The sequence below is a fragment of the Ptychodera flava genome, chromosome 21, assembly GCF_041260155.1.
Source record: "Ptychodera flava strain L36383 chromosome 21, AS_Pfla_20210202, whole genome shotgun sequence".
NCBI classification, from domain to species: Eukaryota; Metazoa; Hemichordata; class Enteropneusta; family Ptychoderidae; genus Ptychodera; species Ptychodera flava.
Genome location: NC_091948.1, coordinates 25,437,020 through 25,461,030, shown reverse-complemented (window position 1 = coordinate 25,461,030; position 24,011 = coordinate 25,437,020). Strand labels below are relative to the sequence as shown.

General features: G+C 37.1%; 2 protein-coding genes across 2 annotated transcripts in view; both read left to right on the top strand.

Annotated features, from left to right (window-relative positions):
- The window catches only part of LOC139121837 (cyclin-dependent kinase 11B-like), a 30,095-nt gene extending 27,091 nt beyond the window's left edge, over positions 1 to 3,004 (top strand). The window contains exon 16 of the mRNA XM_070687051.1: positions 36 to 3,004. Coding sequence (XP_070543152.1) covers positions 36 to 131 — 96 coding nt within the window. The 3' untranslated portion in view covers positions 132 to 3,004. The remainder of the gene's footprint in view (positions 1 to 35) is intronic.
- Positions 3,005 to 5,183: 2,179 nt separating this feature from the next.
- On the top strand, positions 5,184 to 23,783 carry LOC139121834 (monocarboxylate transporter 13-like). Its single transcript, XM_070687048.1, has 4 exons — positions 5,184 to 5,606; positions 17,295 to 17,438; positions 18,412 to 19,302; positions 21,698 to 23,783. Exons 1-4 carry the CDS (start codon positions 5,390 to 5,392, stop codon positions 21,931 to 21,933), a joined length of 1,488 nt encoding a protein of 495 aa, XP_070543149.1. The 5' UTR covers positions 5,184 to 5,389; the 3' UTR covers positions 21,934 to 23,783.
- The last annotated feature ends 228 nt before the right edge of the window (positions 23,784 to 24,011 follow it).

Below are 24,011 nucleotides of genomic sequence, written 5' to 3'. Positions count from 1 at the left end.
TAATTTTCTTAATTTAACATTTATTCGATACACAGGGAGAAGATGATGTTGATATTGACAAAGGCTTTCGACTCACTGTAGCATCTCAAGGCTCGTCAGCGAAAGGAACTGGATTCAATCTCAAGTTTTGATACCAATCCAGTCATCCACTATCATGATGGTCACCATAATTGTCATCATGATCAAAATAATCATCATCATCACCATCCTTATAAATTATCAAGTGTGTATATTTATACTGAAAATTTCACTTTTTGTTTATTCACTCTTAAAAAAGTCAAAGTTGAAAGGTCTAGGGACAGTGGCTGAAGCATTGTATCTCATTGCAGCAAAGTTGAAACATACATGAATTGTGTATCATGTTCTGGCTCCAAGGATTCATCTAAACCTTTCTAGCAACTTGCAGTAAACAATATTTCCACTTGACCTTTTAATTTGCACCAGTGCTCTTCTGAGACCTTTGTTGTTACCAATTGCAACTGCCAGATTTATGAAAGTAGAATCCAAAGAGTAGATCAGAGGACCGCTAGATTTAGCTTGATAGAGACCTCAAAAATAATAAATAATGAAATGATTTTCCACCCTCCAGTACATAGCTTTAGCATGATCAACTTCTCCCAGCAGTACTTGTGAGCTTCTGTTAATGAAGTGACTTGTGAATTGTATTGTACATTCCCTGCAAACATATCAGCTGAGATGTGGAGCTGAATACTTGGTATTTGAACATGACTGGGTACTTGGTGAAGACACTATGGAGTTGATGCACTGTACAATAAGAATAAAAGAAAAAATTAAATTTTAATCCATGTACCCAGTTTTCCTTAAGTATGGATCCAGCCAGGATATTGCAAACAATTAAGAGCAATGGGATTTTGTCAAACTCTTATGGATGGGGAATGAGTTACAGCAACTGTATTGTACCTTGAAATGTATTTGTTACTCCATATGTAAGTTTTCAATGGAGAATCAACAGAAGAGAAGTGTTTGGAAATGTTTGATAAAAGATTTATTACCAGAATTCATCACCCATGAATGCCCAGTGTATGGTTTTTCACTTTATTTGTTAACGCACATGTACTTTTGTAAGTTTTTCACAAACCACTGCAATAAGAATCACTACAACTCTGATTGTTGAATATTTCATGTCATGCCCAGAGTAAAGCAAGATTGAACAGTGGAGACATTTGACAAACTGTACCATATCTTTAAAGAGACAAAGTCCCCTATTTATTGAGGTTTTTTCACAAATTTTGCTTCGATATGAAAAGTAGTTTGTGTTGTTTGACATCTACTTGTCAACGGTTCACAACCTCAACTGTGCTTGCAATCAGCCAAGATTAAACGTTCAGTGAAACATTTTAAGGCCTGTACCAAAAATCCAAGTTCCCTGCGCAAGTGTTACCATGCATGGCTGAACATGCCCTGTTATATAAAGTTTGGACCTCAGCAAGTTTTTGTAATGAAACATTAATTGGAGTTGCCTTTCATATAGATAAGGGTAAAGCTGTTCCTTACTTATTTGTGATGTTTATTTGTCAAAGGAAAGGAAATCCAAATAGGGAAAACAGACATTTTGTCTTCAGGTCACAATCAAAATCATTTGTTTGCATTCAGCAAAGGGGAAATGATGTTGACATGGCTGCAGCTATGAACCGTCATCATTTTGTATACTGAGTGGCTTTATGCAAGTATTCCATGTTTTTGGTAATGTCACAAAAAGGTAAAAAATGAATGATTTTGTCCCTTTAAACCATTCTGGTACATATTGTTAAAAAAATTCATGTAGATAGTTGAGTGAAGTGTATGTGTACATACACCTATCAGGGTTTTTGATTCTGTTTCATCTTCGGAGGTCAACCTCCAGGTCCACGTGTCAAAGGTCAAAAGTACACATATTCAAATGTGTTTAAAGAGAAGTCACATATGCTATAAAGTATATTATAAAGGAAAGTCTTGTTTTAACTTGATGCCAAGTTCATAAAATTTGAATGATCAATTCATTCTGAAATAACTGAAAAAACGCCTGTAGTAGGTTAGAGCTCTAATTAGCTTATTTATGTTTGCATTTATCTTGGAATTAGTTATGATACTGACTCCATATTTTCAAGTTGATGACGGGAAGGGACACAATTTATGAAGTACTTCAAAGCATTTGCAACTGTGATATTGTTCCAGAAGGCATGAATAATCAAAAACAAAACCAAGTTGATTGATTTAACTCTTTGCCGTCTGTGTTAAAGGTATAAATTACACTAAGTGAGCCTATACAAACTTTCTTCTCTTCGAAGAAATGCTTTTTCAATATATTTTGCTGTGTTTCTAACATTATATTGTTGAAATATTAGCTTTAACTTTTCTGTGACTGAAATATAACTAACTTGAATTTCTGTAAGACATTTCATATAAGTTTACCTCAAATCATCATAAAATGCACAATACAATAGAAAGTGAGTGACGTTTTCAATAGAATTACTCTGACAAAATTCACAAAGCCTTCTATCTACACTCTCGTGACGAAATCTTCCACTTTCGATCCTAAGAGGCAATACACCGGCACGAATTTGTGCCGTCAATGACCGCTGTCGACGTGACAGATTCAATGTATCAAAGCTTTCTGCTCCATAATGAGATTTAAATAAAATATAGGTACGTAACTTAGCTTTTTGTCTAGCATTTTCTAGCCAATCAGATTCAAGAATTGACAACAACTTTCTTGTAACCATGGAAATGTCAATGTACAATAGGTTTTCCACATCTAAATTTAAATTTAAAATATCAAAAATCTTACATATCTCATTTGACCAATTATTGTAATCATTTAGGGTAAAGTCCCACAAGAAAACTTTTTTTGTAAGTCTTAGTTCATCCATGGCAAGAAGTCTATTCCAATAGCGAACCATATTTAAAAGTCTGCGATTTCTACAAGAGTTCCAACTAGTATCACCTGTAATTGCATGAGTTGGTTTAAACCTATGAACTCCCAAATAAAATCTCAAGGCACGGATTTGGACTACATCACATTATCATGCTTTCCAAAGCCCCAGACTGAGGAACAGTAGTCAAGAACAGGGGTAACGCATGCATGATATAATTTTGTGTAAGATTCAAACCCAAAGTTTTTCAAAACTTTCACTTTTGAATTCAAAGCACCCAGTGCTCTATTGGCAGCTGGAGACAAAGTCGCAGAGGTTTCAGAAAAATCTAAGAATTCATTTAATACAACCCCAAGATATTTATACTTCTGAACATACTCAATTGAATTATCACCGAGATGAAAATCAAATACACTTCTTATCATGGTTTCTTTCCTGAAATGGATAACTTTTGATTTACTACAATTAATCAGAAGACGCCATTTGGAGCACCACTTACTGACATGGTCAAGCATTGTTTGCATATCAACTTCATTATCAGAAATTAAAACGATGTCATCTGCATATAACATTATACAGACATTATACTCATCAATAGAAATACCTTTGTTCAATGTTTCAGGCGGTAGATAACAAGAAAATAATATAAAGGAGTAACAAGACACTTTGTTAGTAAAACGAAAACCAAGAATACCATCAAAGGATTTATCAATTACTGAAACAGCGTAATCATTATACACAGAATATTTCACAAAGCATCCAACTCCACCAAAACTTCTCCGTGCATTATGATGCACAAGTGATCTATTAAATCCTATCCAGCGATAACCATTTAACTGTATACAATCATTTCCAGACAAATGTGTCTCATTTATTGAGATAATGTCCGCGTTTATACTAAATAAAATTTCACTTCTGAAGTCATTGTTCCACTTTGTCCACCCGCCGACGTTGTGATGAGCGATTCTCAGTCCATTGAGCGATGTGTCCTATTCTGATCTATCTTCTGCATTGCCTTCGTCTTGATGTGTATTTACCTTTCTGACAATCCTTCCGCTAGCCGTTATTCTATACTCTTTCCCATTTGGCAGCTCACTAAGTATTGTTTTCGTGTTTAACTCGACCAAACGTTCAATATGGGTCTTGCTAGAACGAAGATAGACTTTTTTATAAAGCGCATTATCTTTGAGGCGTACGTTCGCCCGAAGTACGAGTTTTTTGGTCAACATTTTGTATATATATTTTACATGTAATTATATTACATGTAATTTCGCAAGAGTCTCGAGCTCGAATAGAGCCATAAACTTTAATGGTAAAAATAAATACTCGAATGTTTCCAGTTGACTCGGATCACTGCGGTTTATGTATCTCAATATTTTTTAAGAGGCCAATTCCATACCTAACCCTGGGTTAATAGTCTGTCATTGAAAGTTTGACTTTAACCTGCATGCTCCAAAGGGCAACGGGTCACGTCACAGTATTTATATATCGTCGCTTTTTTTTTTGTAAACGCGCAACAACCGTACCGACAACCCTAAAACCTGACCAGAAGAAAAAACAACAGTGATATAAAATACTTAGTACAAAATTTAAACTTCAAAAGCACTAGGAAAAAACAAAAAAAAACCAACACCACATCTTTACCTAGCTTATCAAATGACTTGATAACCATTCAGCATGGATGCCTCTTTTTAACGTAAAAGTGCATGCTTACAGGCTGCTGACTGTACAGATCTACTCATACAGAAACTAAGCCTATGGTAGGTTCGCTTGGAGAGTATTTCAAATGACTGGTCCCTGACTGGTCCCATCAGCTACAGCAAAGCATTTTCAGTATTTTCCTTTTCTGTGTTAAGTATTTAATTTTACTAATCGTATTTCACCTCATTTACTGCGCGCAAGTGTGAAAGATGATATACGGAAAAAATGACCATGTTTTTGCATGAATAAAATGGATAAGAAAACAGCTGATAGCCAGCTAAAAGCCAGCTAACAGCGGCTAAAAACGGCTATTAGCTTGAATAGCTGAATAGCTGCTCAACATTCCCGAAGCAGCTATTAAGTTTCCGTCGTGAAGTCCTAAACATTATATATGAATAACCGCTAATTATCCCTTAAGTCATTGTTGCAAACCCTCGTAGCTGAATAGCTGCTAAATATCTCAAAGTTGGCTATTTTGGCAATCCAGCAATGCCGCACCTTTATGTTCATCCCGTGAGCAACAAAGGCTTTACACGTGATGATACACGCATGCTCCGACAAAGTTTTTTCCACCAATGCGGAGCTCCTAAGGGTATGAAACTAAATAGCACTCTTGGAGCAGTACTGAAAGTAAGCATACCGGACATCTGCACCTTATATCACTTTTAGGCAGACATATATCCGTATCAGTTTGATCTACATGGTAACATCTTACCGTATTGTTCTCCACACTCAACTCCTATCCATGTTGTGCAGTTCAATAAGCTTACGAATCAAGATTTTGGAAAAGTCTGGCGAAGCACAGGAAAAAAACCATGGCTATTCGACAGAAACATGAAGGGGACACGGTCGCAGAAGGCGGTCTTTGGGGCTGGTTGTCAGTCATCGGTTTATTCACAGCTCTGTTTTTTATAAGGGGCGCAAACGTGGCTCTGGGCATTTTCTTCGTTTCTTTTGTGGAGCATTTCCAGGAAGGCGCCGGAAAAACGTCATGGATACTGTCTTTAGCTGCAAGCTTGTCGTGGATGATTGGTAAGTTCCTCAGCTGATTGAACCATGTACAGAGTGAAATGGTGGCGAGTTTGTTTATAAACATCTCTCACGCAGCGTATAGTGCCTGAAACTGTTACACAGTGGCAGCGACAAAAAACCGGAATATACGCGATGTCTGAAACATATCATTGGAACATAAACGTTCCTGTATTTTATGTAGAAATATTTTGAAACACGAATATAGTTGGGGTTAACGGTTATCAGGGTTTCGGAAACGCAATATTTAGAAAATACGTGTAGATGACAGTTTGCTTGCTATATTGTTACTCTAAATACAGATGCAAGCTTGATGAAACAGGCAATTAATTACAAATAGTGGCTCACACTTCGTCTGTGGAATTAGCCACCATAAAGCGGCCGTTAGTGATCAGTGTAGCTCTGATATAGTAGGGAATGAGCATTATTAACGGCAGGGGGCTGAAGAGAAAACATTTCATCGGCTTTTTTCGCGGCCCCCATGACGTTAGCAAAATTTTCATAGGCCCCCTTCCATTGGCAAGAAAATTTTGGCGGGCACTTGCCGACATACATACATACATACATACATACATACATACATACATACATACATACATACATACATACATACATACATACATACACGAACGCATTTATATACAAGAATTGCGATCATGAATTTCACGTGAAAGTGTCATTACACTGTTTGTGGCAGTCTATATAGTGAAAACTATGCACAATGTTGCCCCCAAACACAACTGTGCATTTATATGTTTGACAATTGATATAAATGTAGTTCACTGGAATATGGTGATTAATTAAGGCAATTGTGTACAAGAAATTTAATTTTGGAATTTCACCTAAAGTGTCATTTCACTATACATGGTTGTCTATGGTGAAAACTATGAACGATTTTTAAAATACAAAACTGCATTATCTGTGCATTTCTTTGAAAACTGCTGTGAATGTACTACACTAGAATATAGTAATTGAGAGGGCAATTGTGTACAAGAAATTTGATTTTGGAAATTTTCATTTCCTCACTTTGACTCTGTCTGTCTGTCCGTCTGTCTGTCCGTCTGTCTGTCTGTCTGTCTGTATGTATGTATGTATGTATGTATGTATGTATGTATGTATGTATGTATGTGTGTATGTATGTATGTATGTATGCTCCTCTGACCAATATCATTATTTGATTCGTTGGTGTGTGAGACATAGTAATCAAAGTGCACGCCAAGAGTCAACGATTCATATAACGAAAATTGATGTGTTTAGAGTGTTCTTCACAAGACACTTAGGGGCCAAAGCGGCTATGGCGCTTGGCCCCTATTGTAATTACTCTGGATCACTTCTTCTTCTTCTGAAAATATCAAACCTTTGTTCACTTCTTGTTATCTCAGTTCAATTCCCAAAAAGAAGGAGATCTTCAATGGCGTCTTCTCCATTGTGTGTACGCAACTGGCTCGTTTATGTTCCATTCTGGCTATAGCTCCTTCTCTGATTGTGTCTTCTGTAGTGCCAGAGATGACCTTTTACACATATTTTTAGAATGCCCTCGTCTTTCTCCTTTGTTCATTCTCCTTCGTAAACTCTGTCACCGTTTTCTTGGTCAGGAATGCAAGATTTTATACTGGTGGTTTGTTTTAGGCCCACCCTTTGATAAATCGTACATGGACAAGAATACTTTTGCGCTTTTAAATTTTCTTTTTATGACAGCTAAAATTGCAATTCATGTGACGAGACGAAATGCAATTAATGATCATGATCCCTCAACCGGTAAAATGCTTGTTTCTGTTTTTAAAAGGCGAGTTTGTTCTCGCATTTTAGAAGAATATAATTACTTCACACTCAATTCAAACATAATTGCTTTCAAAAACATTTGGTGTATTGATGACATCATTGCTTCCGTAGACATTGATGGAATAAGTACTATTGATTCAATTTTGTTGTGAACACTTCTTTCTTTTGTGTGCTTTCACCTCTACGCACACTTTCCCTTTTGCCAAAACCTAACTCGTCCTGGGCACCGTACTCCTCGGATTGAGAGGGGGTAGTCAGTTGAGAAAATTCTTGGTTGGCATGTCCCTTCTCATTGGCGGTTAGGCGGCATTTTTCTGCAAGATGTAAGGTGTTCTTGTTCTATTTCTTTGCAAATTTCTGTTGCTCTTTTCTTGTTTCGGAAGTTTGTTTTGCTTTCTCCTATTCAGTGGAGAATTTTCATGCACCTCGCATCTTGCCTTCTGTCAATAACAAAATTGTGCTTTTTTCAGATTTAATTGGTTTCTTTCCCCATGTTGCAAGTGATATAGCTACCTGTTTGCCTTTTCACCAGTTCTCTCCGTCTCGCTCCAGCTTCAGTGTCATAGCCATTTTGCAGTTTTTGCTGGTTTTTATATAGTCCAATTTTGCTTAGTTTTTTCAGTAATTGACCATCATTTGCTATAACGCATTTGTCAGATTTCATTTTTGCTTTTCATCTAAAATTTGAATTGATTTGATATGTACTTTTCTGTACAGGAGATTAATTTTAGTAATAAACGTTCATTTGAAAAATCAAATCTTCTTCTTCTTCTTCTTCTTCCGCCATATTGGATAGACGTACAGAAGAAGGGCTCCTACTTGTTTTGTTTTTCTACCTGTGAGAAGTGCCATCCTTCGTCAATTGTCATCAGTTTATGTTGTGAGTAGTGTTAAGTTCTTTTGGGTCTTGTCTCCGGTCCGGTTTCATCTTCGATTAGGTGGATTTCCTTCGATTTTATTTTTTGTCATTTGTTAACCCGTGGTCGGCAATATGGCCGCCCGGGAGGACAAGCCATTTCGGAATCTGACACGCAAGCATGCTGTCAGGTGTACTAATATTGAAGGTGTCCCTGTTGAAAGCTATGTTGAAGAGATTGCAAAGAAAGTCGGAAGTGAAAATGTTATTGCTGCATCTAGAATGAATAAGTCCGTGGTTGTGTTCTTAGCAACACTCGGTAATGTTGAAAGTATTGTTGAGTCCAAGTTTGCTTTGTTTGATGAATTAGTCGATGTGGAACACATGGTGAAACCGGCCTCAAAATTAATTCTGTCAAATGTTCCTCCTTTCATTCCTGATGAAGTTTTGGAGGAACATTTATGGAAACTTGGTAGAGTTGTTGGCACCTAAGAGCAATCCCTCTTGGTTGTAAAAATGCTTCGCTGAAGCATGTGAAGTCGTTTAGACGACAATTCATGTTTTGTTACACAATGAGAACATCAGTGGTGTAATTCAAATCAAATATGATGACCGTTTTTATTCCGTTTACGTTTCTATTGATGAACTGCGTTGTTTTCATTGTGGACTAAAAGGTCATATCCGTAAACGTTGTCCAAACTATAGATCTTCAGAAAACAACGATAATGACACTGAAAATGTTCAAAAAGACAATAATGGTGTGGATGAAAACTCAGGTTTAATGGATGTTGTCGAAAGTGAAGCAAATGCAAATGAAGGTGTCAATCAGCATATCAATACTACAGAAATTAACACCTCAACTTCAAGTAACGCCTCAACGTCAACTCGCTTTGTCGAAAACAAGAGGCACAATCAGAGTCCGCTCACAAAGTCACATCTGTTGATGAAAATTCTGTTGATCAAAGACCTCTCACCAGTAAAAACAGTCAACCCACTGACGCTCAAAAGAAAGACAAAAATGTTAACGTCCATGCCGATGAAGACAGGGTACGAACCCTGCTTCGCCTTCGTATTCTCCGCTCCCCTCTACTCCCGTTTTATCATTCGACCCCCCTTCTTCGTCATCATCTTCACTTATTGAGTCTCAATCACTTGAGTTTCCCGAGACTCCTTTTTCAGATATCAATGTTAATGAGTCTCAGGATTTGTTATTTCTCAGTCACAGTCTCCAAGAAAAGCTTCTCAAAATCAGCTTATTTGGTCAGGAGTGAAAACATCAAACTCCTTTGATGTTCTCAGCGAAATGTCTGATCATGACAATGAGTCTGTTGCGTCTGAAATGTCTGACTTATCAGAATTTCAAGAAAAGCTACAAATCAAGCCGTCTAATTTGCTTGAGTTTTTAGAAGACATTAAAGGCTCTAAAAATATGATAGAAAAATGTAAAGATTACTGCTCAGATTTTAAGGTTCTCATAAAGTCATTTGCTAACTTACGCAGGTCAGATATTGTCACTAGTCAACAAAAAGTTCGTATCCATAAACTTGTGGCAAAGTTACAACAACATGTTAGACAATGTAAAAGCTTGGCTATTACGAAACATGGGAAGTAAAATCGTTCTTGTTTTTGCTTGTCTAGTGATGGCAAGTTTCATTTCTTGGAACGTAAATGGTTGCCGTGATTCTTTGAAACGGTATAACATTTTGTCTTCGTTGAAGTCCAATCATTTTGCTGATTTTTATTTTTTACAAGAAACCCATTCTACAGTGGCTAATCAGGCGCAGTGGCAAGTAGTTTGGCGCGCGCCTATTTATTTCTCACATGGTACTAGTAATTCTGCTGGGGTTGCAGTGCTGTTTCCACGAAACAAAAATATTGATGTTGTTTCTGTAAAAAGTGTCGTCCAGGGTCGTCTACTTCATTTGCATATTAAAATGGATGACACTTCCTTTCATTTGCTTAATATTTATGCTCCTTCAAGTGGAGATGATCGTTGTATTTTCTTTGAAAGTCTTCGTAATTTCTCCTTGATTTTGATCTTGATAATGAAAATATTGTCATAGGGGGCGACTTTAATTGTACTCTTGTTCCTGATTTAGATAGGTCGTCTCATATTGAACCACATTTAAAGTCTTCGCAAGTTTTTCTTCTCTTGTTCATCGCTGTAAGCTTTCTGATGCCTGGCGTTATTTTCATAAGCAGCTCAAAATTTTACGTGGCAGAGAGGAGAGCAAAAAAGTCGCATTGATACTTTCTTCATCAACAAGAGGTTGACTTCGAAAATTAAATCTGTGTCTATTGACTCTCCTACTGATTTATCTGATCACTCTCTTGTTTCTCTTGTTTAACTATGAATTCGAGTGTCAACAAAAATCCAGTTTGGTGTCTCAATACCAGTCTTCTTAACGATGAAAATTACTGTACTTTAATTAAGGAATTCTGGGAAGGTTGGCGTAATGAGAAGGATAGGTTTTCTTCTCTTCAGTCTTGGTGGGATATAGGAAAACAAAAGATTAAAGAATTGAGTCAGCAGTACAGCGCTGAACGAGTTCATCACTTTAAACGTTCAAAACAAAAGCTTATTGAGGAAATTCGTACTTTGGAAACATTGATTCATACTCAGCCTTCTCTGGAAAACAAGATATCATCAGCAAAAGACCTTTTAGACAGTTTTCAGAAACTTGATACCAGAGGTGCAGTTATTCGTTCTCGTTTTCAACAGCTCAATGATTCTGATACTAATTCACAGTTTTTCTTTTCTCTTGAAAAATACAAAGGCTGTCGTAAATCAATTACTCATCTCCAACGTGAAGATCATACAATTACTGAAAATCAGAGAGAAATTCGTCAACTTACTCGCCAGTTTTATCAAAACCTGTTTACTGCTGAGCCTGTTTCGCCCGAAGCACAAAATACTTTGCTTCATGATCTCCCTCAATTACCTGCTGACAAAGTTACGCAACTTGATGAACCCATTAGTCTTGATGAGTACACCTTTGCACTCAAGAACATTGCGAATGGTAAAACACCTGGTGTTGATGGCATTCCTTGTGAATTTTATAAAAAATTCTGGTCTCTATTGGGGAACGATTTTCACCAGGTTTTTCAAAAGTCAATTTCCGATGGCCTTCTTCCAACGTCCTGTCGTAGAGCTGTTATCACACTCCTTCCGAAACAAGGTGATAACTCCCTTCTTAAGAACTGGAGACCTATCAGTTTGCTTTGCTCTGATTATAAAATTTTCACTAAAGCTTTATCGCTTCGCTTAAAGCAAGTTTTGCAAGATATCATTCATGTAGATCAAAGTTATACTGTTCCAGGCAGACAGATTTTTGACAATATTCATTTAATTAGGGATTGCATTCATTTTCATAATGACATGAATCTTCCTCTTGGTATTCTTTCTTTAGATCAGGAAAAGCTTTGATCGTGTCAGTCATCATTATCTTTTTCAAACTCTGCATGCGTTCGGGTTTGGTGAAAATTTCATCAATTTTATTAAACTTCTGTATACTCAAACTGATAGTCTTGTTCGTGTTAACAGTTCCCTTACTGCTCCAGTTCAGTTTTCACGTGGTATAAGGCAAGGTTGCTCATTATCGGGGCAGCTGTATGCAATTGTTATTGAACCTCTTTTACACAGAATAAGACAAGATGACAGTATTCAAGGTGTTATGATTCCAAATTCAAGTGATCGTAAATGTAAACTTTCAGCTTATGCTGATGACGTTAATACTCTTGTAACTTGTGATACTGATTTTTTGAGGTTTAAATATTGGTTTTCTGTCTATGAGCATGCCAGTAATGCAAAAATTAACTATCGTAAGTCCCAAGGTCTTTGGGTCGGCTCATGGCGTGGGCGTGCTGATCATCCGCTTGAAATTCTTTGGAATAGGTCTCAAAGTCCTTGGTACTTATTTGGGTAACAGTAACGAGTATTTTTCAAAAAACTGGAGTGAGTGTGTTACAAAGATTGACAATAAGTTATCTTGGTGGAATAGATATGCTCCTGCTATGTCATTCCAAGGCCGTGTTATCGTTATTAATCAACTTGCTGCAACTAAACTCTTTCACCGTTTAATTTGCCTCTGTCCTCCTGCTTTTATCATTGATGAAATTCAGCACAAATTTCTTGATTTCTTCTGGCAAGGAAAACATTGGTTGCCAAGTCGTACAATTTTTGCTCCATTGAAGTTAGGAGGGCAAAATCTCATCGATCTCTCTTCACGTGTGAAAGCTTTCAGATTAAATTATCTTCAAAGATACTTGTATTCAGGTCTGGATCATCCTTCATTTTTGTTTGCTGATTTTTATTTTCGGAATGTTGGTAATCTCAAGTACACCTCTCAACTTTTTACAGTGAATTATCAGTCTGTTCCAGATTATCTTCCTAATTTTTATCTTGAACTTTTGAGAGTCTGGAAGTCATGTATTTTCCTGAGAAAAGGTGGACCCTTTCAATCAAAGATATCTTCCATGAAGCCCTTTTTTCAACGATTGTGTTAGTTTTACAAACCCTCTTGATAGTACTCTTGTTAATCACTTTATCAGTGCTGGCATTACAAAAGTTGGAGATCTTTTTGACCCTTTCCAAAAATCTTGGCGCTCCCCAAGCCATTTTAAAAACATTGTTTCTATTCATTCGGATAGAATTTTAACAAATACTGTCAAGACGTTGGTCGACTCTATTCCGGTGATTGGAAAAAACAAATCCAAAGTTATTTTGAAGAGGAAGTTGATTTGGATGACGTTCATTCTTGTCATCGTCCTTCGTACTCTTTCGAACTTATTTGTAAAGGCACTGATGACCATATTATTTTGAATTGTCCCTTGTATAAATTTGAAAAGGGTAGCATTTATAAATTCTTGATTATGTCAAATTTTCATAGGAACAATAAACGTCAAGATACAGTTTGGAGAGATCTGCTTTCACTTACGGAAAATATCAAACCTTTTTTCACTTCTTGTTATCTCAGTCCAATTCCCAAAAAAGAAGGAGATCTTCAATGGCGTCTTCTCCACGGTGCGTACGCAACTGGCTCGTTTATGTTCCATTCTGGGTATAGCTCATCCTCTGATTGTTTTTTCTGTAGTGCCAGAGATGACCTTTTACACATATTTTTAGAATGCCCTCGTCTTTCTCCCTTGTTCATTCTCCTTCGTAATCTCTGTCACCTTTTTCTTGGTCAGGAATGCAAGATTTATTCTGGTGTTTGTTTTAGGCCCACCCTTTGATAAATCATACATGGACAAGAATACTTTTGCGCTTTTAATTTCCTTTTTACGACAGCTAAAATTGCAATTCATGTAACAAGACGAAATGCAATTAATGGTCATGATCCCTCAATCAGTAATATGCTTGTTTCTGTTTTTAAAAGGCGAGTTTGTGCTCGCATTTAGAAGAATATAATTACTTCACGCTCAATTCAAACATAAGTGCTTTCAAAAACATTTGGTGTATTAATAACGTCATTGCTTCTGTAGACATTGATGGAACTTTTACTATTGATTCAATTTTGTTGTAAAGAAAATGCTTTCACCTCTAAGCACACTTTCCCTTTTGCCAAATCCTATCTCGTCCTGGGCACCGTACTCCTCACGGAATGGAAGGGGGTGGTCAGTTGGGAGGATTCTTCGTAAGCATGTACATGCCAACGAAAAGTTTTCTCAATATACCCCTTCTCATTGGCGGTTAGGTGGCTTTTTTCTGCAAGATGTAAGGTGTTCCTGTCCTATTTCCTCGCAAATTTCTGTCACTTTTCTTGTTTCGGATGTTTGTTTCGCTTTCTCCTATTCAGTGGAGATTTTTCATGCACCTCGCATCTTGCCTTTTGTCATTAACAAAATGTGCTTTTTTTCAGATTTAATTGTTTCCTTCCCCATGTTGCAAGTGATATAGCTACCTGTTTGCCTTTTCACCAGTTCTCTCCGTCTCGCTCCAGCATCAGTATCATAGCCATTTTGCAGTTTTTGCTGATTTTTTACAGTCCAATTTTGTTTAGTATTTTCAGTAATTGACCATCATTTGCCATAAAGCATTTGTCAGATTTCATTTTTGCTTTTTGTCTCAAAATTTGAATTGTTTTGATATGTACTTGTCTGTACAGGAGGCTATTTTTTAGTAATAAACGTTTATTTGAAAAATCAAATCTTCTTCTTCTTCTTCTTCTTCTTCTTCTTCTTCTTCGTCTTCTTCAACTTCCTCTTCTTCTTCTGTAAATTCTAGCTAGATCTCTAAAACCGTTGCGCAAAGCGTTTTCAAACTTGCAGTGCTTATTAAGCATACTCAGTAGTGGTGTACCTGACCCATATAACTGCAAGCAGCGATGCCGGGGCCAAAGCAGTCAAATCTGTAAAAAAAGTCAAACATCGTCAGGGAGATCAAAGGTCATCTTTGTCAATTGTCGTTTTTGCAAAAAAATTGTTCCAATTGTTACTCCTGTTAACCAAAAACCAGACCACTAGCTTTATTGGCAACTGTACATAATATAATGAGGTAAAGGTGTGGCATTGCAGGGCCTGTTACAACCGATAACGTAGTAACTAATCGATAACGTATCAAACCCGATAACGTAGTAAAATTTACCGATAACGTAGTAAAAATTTACCGATACGTTGTAATTTATCCTTACCGATAACGTATCAAATCAACTGAAAACGTATTGGATCAAGTGATTCATGGGAATAGATTCGTTGGGTAGATCTATCCTCAATCGATCGATCAATCGATTGATCAATCGATAGATCGACCCATTGATCGATCGATTCATTGATCTGTCAAGCGATCGATCTTTCTATCGATTGAATGATTAAATGAAAGATCGATTGATAGAACGATTGATATATATATATATATATATATATATATATATATATATATATATATATATATATATATATATATACATACAATAAATATGAGAACACATCAAGTATGTTTGGTACCTATTACTCGAGTTTCACGCATACACGCGATCGTCAGATAGGTAGATTTTATTGCGTTAAATTTGCTTCAGGTGCTTACACATAAGTACATTTGTATGCGTGAAACTCGAGTAATAGGTACCAAATATACTTGATGTGTTCTCATATTTATTGTAATATTGCTCAGAATCCCTGCATCGAGCACTTTACCCCTCTGACAAGATACAAACAAGTTTTGGTATATATATATATATATATATATATATATATATAATATATATATATATATATATATATATATATATATATATATATATATATATCTCGATTTATGGATGGATAGATCTATCGATAGCGTACAGTTGCTGAAAAACAAACGGAGGGCAAAGGTCATTCAAGGTCATCCAAAATTTAGGGGAAAAAATTAGGTACCATACTTTCCACTATCCAACAGGAACGAGAGCTCTAGCCTCTTTAGTTGCTAAGATATATTGATTGGGAATAATTAATGAGTTATGCAAAAATATCAATTAAATCACTTAAAAATCTTTTCAAAAACTACTGGGTCAAATACCTTGAAAATTGGTATGTAGCATCTTGGTAATATGGGCTAAAAAGCTCTTCACAAATGTTTTATTAGTCAAGATTTATGCAAATTAGGTGGAATATAATATTTCAATACAAGGTGGCGGCCAGATCACATGACTGATCAAAATACAAAGGTACTGTTTCATTTGGTTTTAGGGACTGCAAAGTTTATACTTCTAACATGCCACGAGTAAGAAAATGTACAATCGTTTATGAGTGTATGAAGGTTCATCGTCTGCATGATTATCAATGAACACACACAGACAACAGTGCCCATCGTAGTTCAAAGGCTATTCATCATTCTCTAATCGTTGCAACTTATCTTTATGAAGCCTTGCATCCATTTTAGAGATAAAATAATAAATAATGTCAACGTGCTACCGATTAGCAAGCGATTCATACCTTATTAAAATAATAATATGTACTCAGTATGGTACCTGAACAATGCCGGTGCTTTGTTTGCTGCATGGCGTTTGGTTTGGGCTCTTCTGTCTATCAAGCAGTCCACTCCGGGAAGTGGAAGTGAAGGATTATTAATGCGATTTAGAGGTTAATCGACTTTTGTTCGTAACTTGCAAAGAGGTGTGAAAATACACTGTGCTTGTAGTGGCCGGCAATTAGGCTTCCATGGAAGATGCAAAAAATAGAAGATGCACCAATTTGAACGGAGGGCATTCAAGAAGATGCATTTAATCTGTTACGCGTCACATCACCTTTGCTCTGTCACCTGGATCGCGGTTTCGGCAAATGACGTTCCACATCGACACTTGTTCAAATGACTAAGCATCTTGGGAAAAACCTAAATAGTTTGGGCAAGTACTAGTGATTAGTTTAGTTCTTTTGATCAGTGCCTCATGACCATATCATCCACAAAATCGTTAGGTTTTCATAGTAATTTCCTACCGTGGTTCAAAGCATATTTTCACTTATAAAACAAGTAGCAGTTATCGACGGGGATTGTAACGCTGACAAATGCGAAGTCGTAAACATCAGTAGAAAAAATGTTGCATCTTCTACACCAATTGAACGGAGGGCATTCAAATAGAGACATTTGTCAGTATATATGTGCATGATGTCATTATTGAAACGTCTTCAAATCCGTCATGGGATAGAAACGTTTCTGTCTAAAAGAGCAAATTGCATACTAGGATTGTGGCCACAATTGTCCTTTCACTTACAAGAATTCTTCATTATTTTTCCCGATCACAGGCTGTCACAACAAAGTATCTATTGATGCATCTTTAAGGGTCAAAAAAGAGCCATAAAATAAATCCTAGGATATATCCATACACTCTTCAAACCAGCTGATGTAGGTCTAGTACGCTATACGTGGCTCTGTAAATTTTCAACGAATATATTTGAAGTTGAACCTTAGTAAAATACTTTCGAAGAAATAAAACATGATTACAGATTTCCATGGTACAATTTCCGTGACACATTTAAATCATTGATTTTGAATTTTTGATGAGAATACTTTACATAAATCACGGCTTTGCATCACACCCGATGTTATTCATTTTAAAACTTCCGTGTCTCGACAGGTCCAGTTTCTTCCGCCTTTGCTAAAAAGTTTGGTCCACGGAAAGTGGTGACAGTTGGTGCAGCTTTGTGTGTCGTGTCGATCTTCCTGAGCTCGTTTTCTTCACAGCTATGGCAGATTATCATCACACTGGGATTTTTAAATGGTAAGTTTAGGGGCAAGAGACCTGGTCAAATAAATAAGAAGCACCTGCAGTTGTTCAAGTTTGATTACATTTTTCAATTTTAAAAATGCCTACTTCACACGACCAAGAGCAAAATTTCATGAATGTACGCTCGTGTTTCTGCATCGAAAGAAAATAAAGAAAATGTGTTGTTTTTCTCATCATCGAGCCGTCTATCTAAACCGGCGCACCATCCACATTAGCAAAAGGCCTACGACGAGAAACAAACCTTTGTTGTTGTTGTTGTTGTTGTTGTTGTTGTTGTTTTTGTTTGGGCTAAACTTGTTTATCATTTATATATATATATATATATATATATATATATATATATATATATATATATATATATATATATACACACACTTAATGCGTTTTAATTTATGATCAGTTCCACATGTTCACACATTGATGGGTCACTGAAGGCTGTTATATAAAAACGACGCAGTTGATTTTATCTAACACTGATTAAAAGGAAGTAAGAGTAATAAATTACATTTCGTGACGTACGCAAACTCTACAGACACTGACGTTATGGCTTTCACATTAAGATTATGCGATCATATGTCATGGTTAGTTTCCGCTGTGTCTTTGATCGAAACAAACTGTATTACAAACTATATCTGGATCACGCTCACAAACTGTCAAATATTATATTTAGGACGGTGGCATCTTTCAACCTTGTTGTTTGCTATCCTACTGTACAGTTGTAAGTCAGGTCGTGTCATTGTATTCCACATTGGCCTGTAACACGATATTTGACTTATTTGTAAGGACTTCCATCTGATCGAGCAAAGGAGTAAAAAAGAAAAAGCAAGTTTATTTTTTGCATTCAGATGCTTGAGAGGACTATTGCTTGAATGCGTAACAAGGTCCACACTTTCAAGCACGTGGTACAGATGAAGTTGGACAATTTACTTTTCTTCATTAATTATTCTGATTTCACTATTCTGCCTAGGTCTGGGATATGGTATACTGATTCCTGTGTCGATCTCATTCCTTGCTGTGCACTTCAGGAAAAGGCATCCTTTGGCGAGCGGACTTGCTTTCACAGGCACTGGTGTCGGCTCAATGTCGTTGCCTCCCTTGGTTCAACTGTGGATCGACGTCTATGGGTGGAGGGGCGCCCTCGTTGTCTTCTCCGGAGCTTCTGCTCACCTCTTGTTCAGCGCAGCCGTACTTGTAATGCTGCCAAAAGCAAAGAAGCAGAAGGCTTTTCATGACAAGGCAGATCGTACACAAGAATCGCAGTTCGTTGAAACAGCAAATAGCGTGGATGATGGCGTCGCTGGAAACCAAACTGAATCAAACCAAGTCTCGCTGAAGAAAACAACAAATACTTCACAATATTGTGCTCCACTGAGAAAACTTGGCACATTCATGGATTGTGGCATCTTTAAAACTAACTTCATGTTCGATGTGTACACGATTTGCATCTTCATGTTCTCCTTCGGACAAATTATTTCGATTGTACACTTAGCCCCACATCTCAGGGAGACATTGCTATCAAAACAAAAAACCGCGTCGTTGCTGTCCTTCTATGGGCTTGGTCTCATCATAGGTGGACCATTCTGGGGACTTCTAGTAAGTTTTTTCCATTTGAACGGAGTCTGGTTCATGGCATTCATGATGCTGCTGCACGGCGTGACTATTGCGCTCTTCCCGTTGGCTTCATCCGTACCGGCAATCATAGCTCTCCTCATCTTGCTTGGCTTTCAGAGGGGTGGCTACTCCTCCCAGAACAGCGTCGCCGTCCGACAAATCGTAGCCGATTCAGTTTTCATGACTGCCCTCGGTTGGAACATGATGTTTGGTAGTATTGGACAATTAATTGGCGCCCCAATATCAGGTAAGCACGCAAAGGTAATTTCATTAGCTTTGTGTTTCTGCCAAGCTAAATTTTCAAATTCACAATGCCGAAGGTTACATCTTTCTGAGACTGTTGTCGGAAAGGTTCTCTTGAAGTAGGCCCATGTATAGCTGATAAATCACTGTCGGTCAATCAAAATACAAATGACATATTCTTTCATCCTTTTTAGTCCCAACGGACACCGTCCGGGGGGACTTATAGGTTTGGTCATGTCCGTGATTCCGTCCGTCAGTCCGTGCGTCCGTCCGTTCACGCAGATATCTCAGAGATGCCTGGAGCGATTTCATTCAAACTTGGTACAAGGATTACTTCATAAGTCCTACATATGCACGTCCATTTGTTTTGTGATACAATCCAATATGGCCGCCATGCGGCCATTTTGTTACGATTTTTTCATGTACGGAGCCATAACTCAGGCACATCTCAACCGATTTTATTCAAAGTTGGTACAAGGACATTGACCAATATCATACATATGCAGGTCAATTTGTTTCACGATATGATCCAATATGGCCGCATGGCGGCCATTTGTTACAATTTTTTCATGTCCGGAGCCATAACTCAGGCACATCTCAACCGATTTTATTCAAAGTTGGTACAAGGACATTGACCTATATCATACATATGCACGTCAATTTGTTTTACGATATGATCCAATATGGCCGCCATGCGGCCATTTTGTTACGATTTTTTCATGTACGGAGCTACAACTCAGGCACATCTCAACCGATTTTATTCAAAGTTGGTACAAGGACATTGACCTATATCATACATATGCACGTCAATTTGTTTCACGATATGATCCAATATGGCCGCCGTTCGGCCATTTTGTTATGATTTTTTTCATGTACGGAGCTACAACTCAGGCACATCTCAACCAACTGTATTCAAAGTTGGTACAAGGACATTGACCTATATCATACATATACATGTCAATTTGTTTGACGATATGATCCAATATGGCCGCATGGCGGCCATTTTGTTACGATTTTTTCATGTCCTTAGCCATAACTCAGACATGTATCATCGGATTTTATTCAAAGTTGGTACAAGGACATTGACCTATATCTTACATATCCTTATTGATTTTTTTTGTGATACGATCTTATATGGCCGCTGTGCGGCCATTTTGTTACGATTTGTTCATGTACGGAGCCATAACTCAGGCACATCTCAACCGATTTTATTCAAAGTTGGTACAAGGACATTGACCTATATCATACATATGCACGTCAATTTGTTTCACGATATGATCCAATATGGCCGCCGTGCAGCAATTTGTTACGATTTTTTTCATGTACGGAGCTACAACTCAGGCACATCTCAACCAACTTTATTCAAAGTTGGTACAAGGACATTGACCTATATCATACATATACATGTCAATTTGTTTGACGATATGATCCAATATGGCCGCATGGCGGCCATTTTGTTATGATTTTTTTCATGACGGAGCCATAACTCAGGCACATCTCAACCGATTTTATTCAAAGTTGGTACAAGGACATTGACCTATACTCAGACATATTTCCACCAGTATCATTCAAAGTTAGCACAAGGACATTCACCTTTGTCATACATATGCACATCAATTGTTAACGGCAGATAGCAGTATCATGTCAATTATTGAATTTTCGTAATTAGTCTGATATGTCAAAAAATACTGCATCAAATTTCATGAAACTTGGTACAGATGTTAAGCTTACATTGCTTAACAGTGAAGAAAGACATTTATCAGTGTCAAGTTAATTAATTTGTAATTGCATATGTAATGAACTTCCTAATTAGAGTGATATATCCACAAATACTGCGTTAAATTTGATGAAACTTGGTACAGATTTTGATCTCATAGTGTTGTAAATACAAATCAATGATACTTAGTGGTATCATTTATATATATAAATTAATTGCTAGTTTGCATTTACATAATGGATTTTTGTTTTTAGGGTGAATGTCCAAAGTACTGCATCAAACTTTATGAAATATGGTACCGGTGATAATCTGTCAGTGTTAGGATAGGATGCAAAAATGTTTGGCAGCATCCTGTCGATTAAGTACTAATTGATTCATTTTAATGACCTTTTGTAATTAATATGGCTGCTTACATTGGTTTTATGTTTTCAACACCATGGAACTCATTTTTGGCCATTAAGCCCCATCTGTATCGCAGTATTTTTAATCACAGACCTAATTAATGAAGAGGACACTTTCCTCTCAGAGGACTTGTAATTAAAGTACCCATTAACAAGTGGGGACTGTGTCATTGTCAACGACTTGTTAGGTCAAGCAGCAGGTTGTAGCAGGTGAGCTGTGATTAAATTTTCACACCTGCCACGGTAACACAACGTTTGTGTACACTCTCATTTTCTTACAGGTTATCTCCGAGATTACACGGGAAGTTACCATTACTCCTTTTACGCAGCGAGCGCCGTAATTACGTTCAGCGGTCTTGTCCTGGGTTTCTCCTATTTCTTGCTCATCAGGAGACAACAGAAGAAACAAAAAACCGAATTGACGCCAGAACGAGGAGAAGGAGCAAAGAACGTTGAGCTTGAAACCGCCGACGGTGTTGTAGCTCTTCAAGCAGTGACGTACACAAATTATTTTTAGCGTCTTAAATAATCAATATTAAAGTAGGACGTTTCTTTATTTATAACGAAACCCTACCGTTCTTCACTATAGCGTATGCAGCCTGATGTCCCGAAAGAAATGGCAAGGTTTATGCCATGATTAAAGCTGTAATATCCCCGCGTGTTCTGATAGTTTGTGTGGTGACTTATAGTCAAAGAAGGCACTACAAAAATATTTATTCGTAATCACATGAACACGATTGGAACTAATTTGGGATAATTGGATGGTGAAGTAATGTATATTTAATCTGCAAATGTAAGCTCATCTGCTTTTCTGTTTAAGTCATACACTTGTTTTTATGAGTAATTTGTAATATTGCAACATTCAGCTATAGGGCACCTAACACTTTTGAGAAATTTAAAAAATATGAAGATCCAATTATCCCAAATTAGTTCCAATCTTGTTCATGGAACAATGGAGAGTGGACACTTATTTTAGTCTGTTGTTTTAACATCATGAATTAACTCAGGAGCAGATTGAGCAAATGTAAATTGTCTATTGTTCTAAGGAATACCACATTGAGAAATACAAAATTCACACATCCTTTTGATGATTTCTTTATAATAATTGCGATATATCCACAAAGACATCAACGGTAGACGTCTCATTTCTCTTGACTTAACACTCTAATTGCAACCTCTAAATCATTTTTATTCAGGTCATACTATGTCGCGAAATGTTGACCGACCGATTTAATCCCTTTCAAGTTCAACACGGTAGGTGTTTAGCCAATTTCATTGATCAAGTGATCCAAGGTTGCAATTACATTGTTATAAAGAGGAGAGGAGGCCGAGATCAGGAACGGGCTGTATGACAGAAAATACATGTCTTTATTGGACAACTTTTATAAAGGTATCATCAAAAGAATGTGTGGATTTCGTACTTCCCCCCGTGGGACCACAAATAAACTTATGACCCTTCACTTTGTCGTCGAATACATGAAGATGTTGTAGCTGTAATTCTGGTGACGTGGCACAATTGCAGTAACCTTATTTCCTCTACATCTATTGGTCGTTACAGACTGTGCTCATCCTGACAGCGGCCTGCAATGTGACGTCATCTAAAGACTGTGCCAGCAAACTCAGTCCCGGGACTTTTTTCTATATCGTACTATTTACTTTTAGCTCTTCTAGGAAGGCAGACTGCGTCATTTGTATGATGAATATGTCGATTACGTGGGATGGAAACGTCTATAGGCCTATATGTGTACAATGTGGGCCAACTTTCTGCCGTTTTCAGTCAAAGATTTCTAGCCACAAAAGTCAACTGCATTGTGTTTTATGTCAGAAAAGATATGCAGTTATTGTCTCACATTGTGCCATAACAGTGCCTCAGTTCTGCTGTACAATATTATAACATATCAATTTTATAGAAATTTAAGGTCATAATTTACCTTTTTAAAGCAAAGTTTTCAATATAAGAGTGTGCATCTTCAAACTATATATTTTGATATAACTTTTTTCTTTGTTTTAAATGACTGTCATAATCCTCCGCATTGGCGTAAAAAATTAATATTTTACGCTAACGATACATTTATGTTCTCGGAAGCGATAAATCAAGCCCAATTCCACTCAATTTCGACTAGTACAATACTGGCGCAACGATATACCAGCACGGAATCAACAACATGGTCTTACTCGTTTACACATTTGAAATTTACCCATTGCAATAATTTATTCTTCTCATGGAGGTATTCTGCGTACTTCTCCCATGTTCTATTGTATTTCAACCACTTTATTCATGGCGTTGGTTTGAAACAATAGAATTGTAGCATGCCACTTAAAGGCAAGTGATAATTTGTACTTTTGTATCTTTTCTAATGTCGTTAGAAATCAAAGTATTTTCTGTCATTTCATTGTATCGGTATCAGTATCCGACATAGCCAAGATACTGCATAAATGGACACACACACACTAACTCGGACACTCACGCAGCCACACAACTTAAACAAAATAACACGCATTTGTGTGCGTGGCTGGGCAATGAGGCCTAGCCATGGTTCCGCATCCAATAAACAAGTTCAAGTTCTACATCATCACTCATCGTTAGTTCCAGCG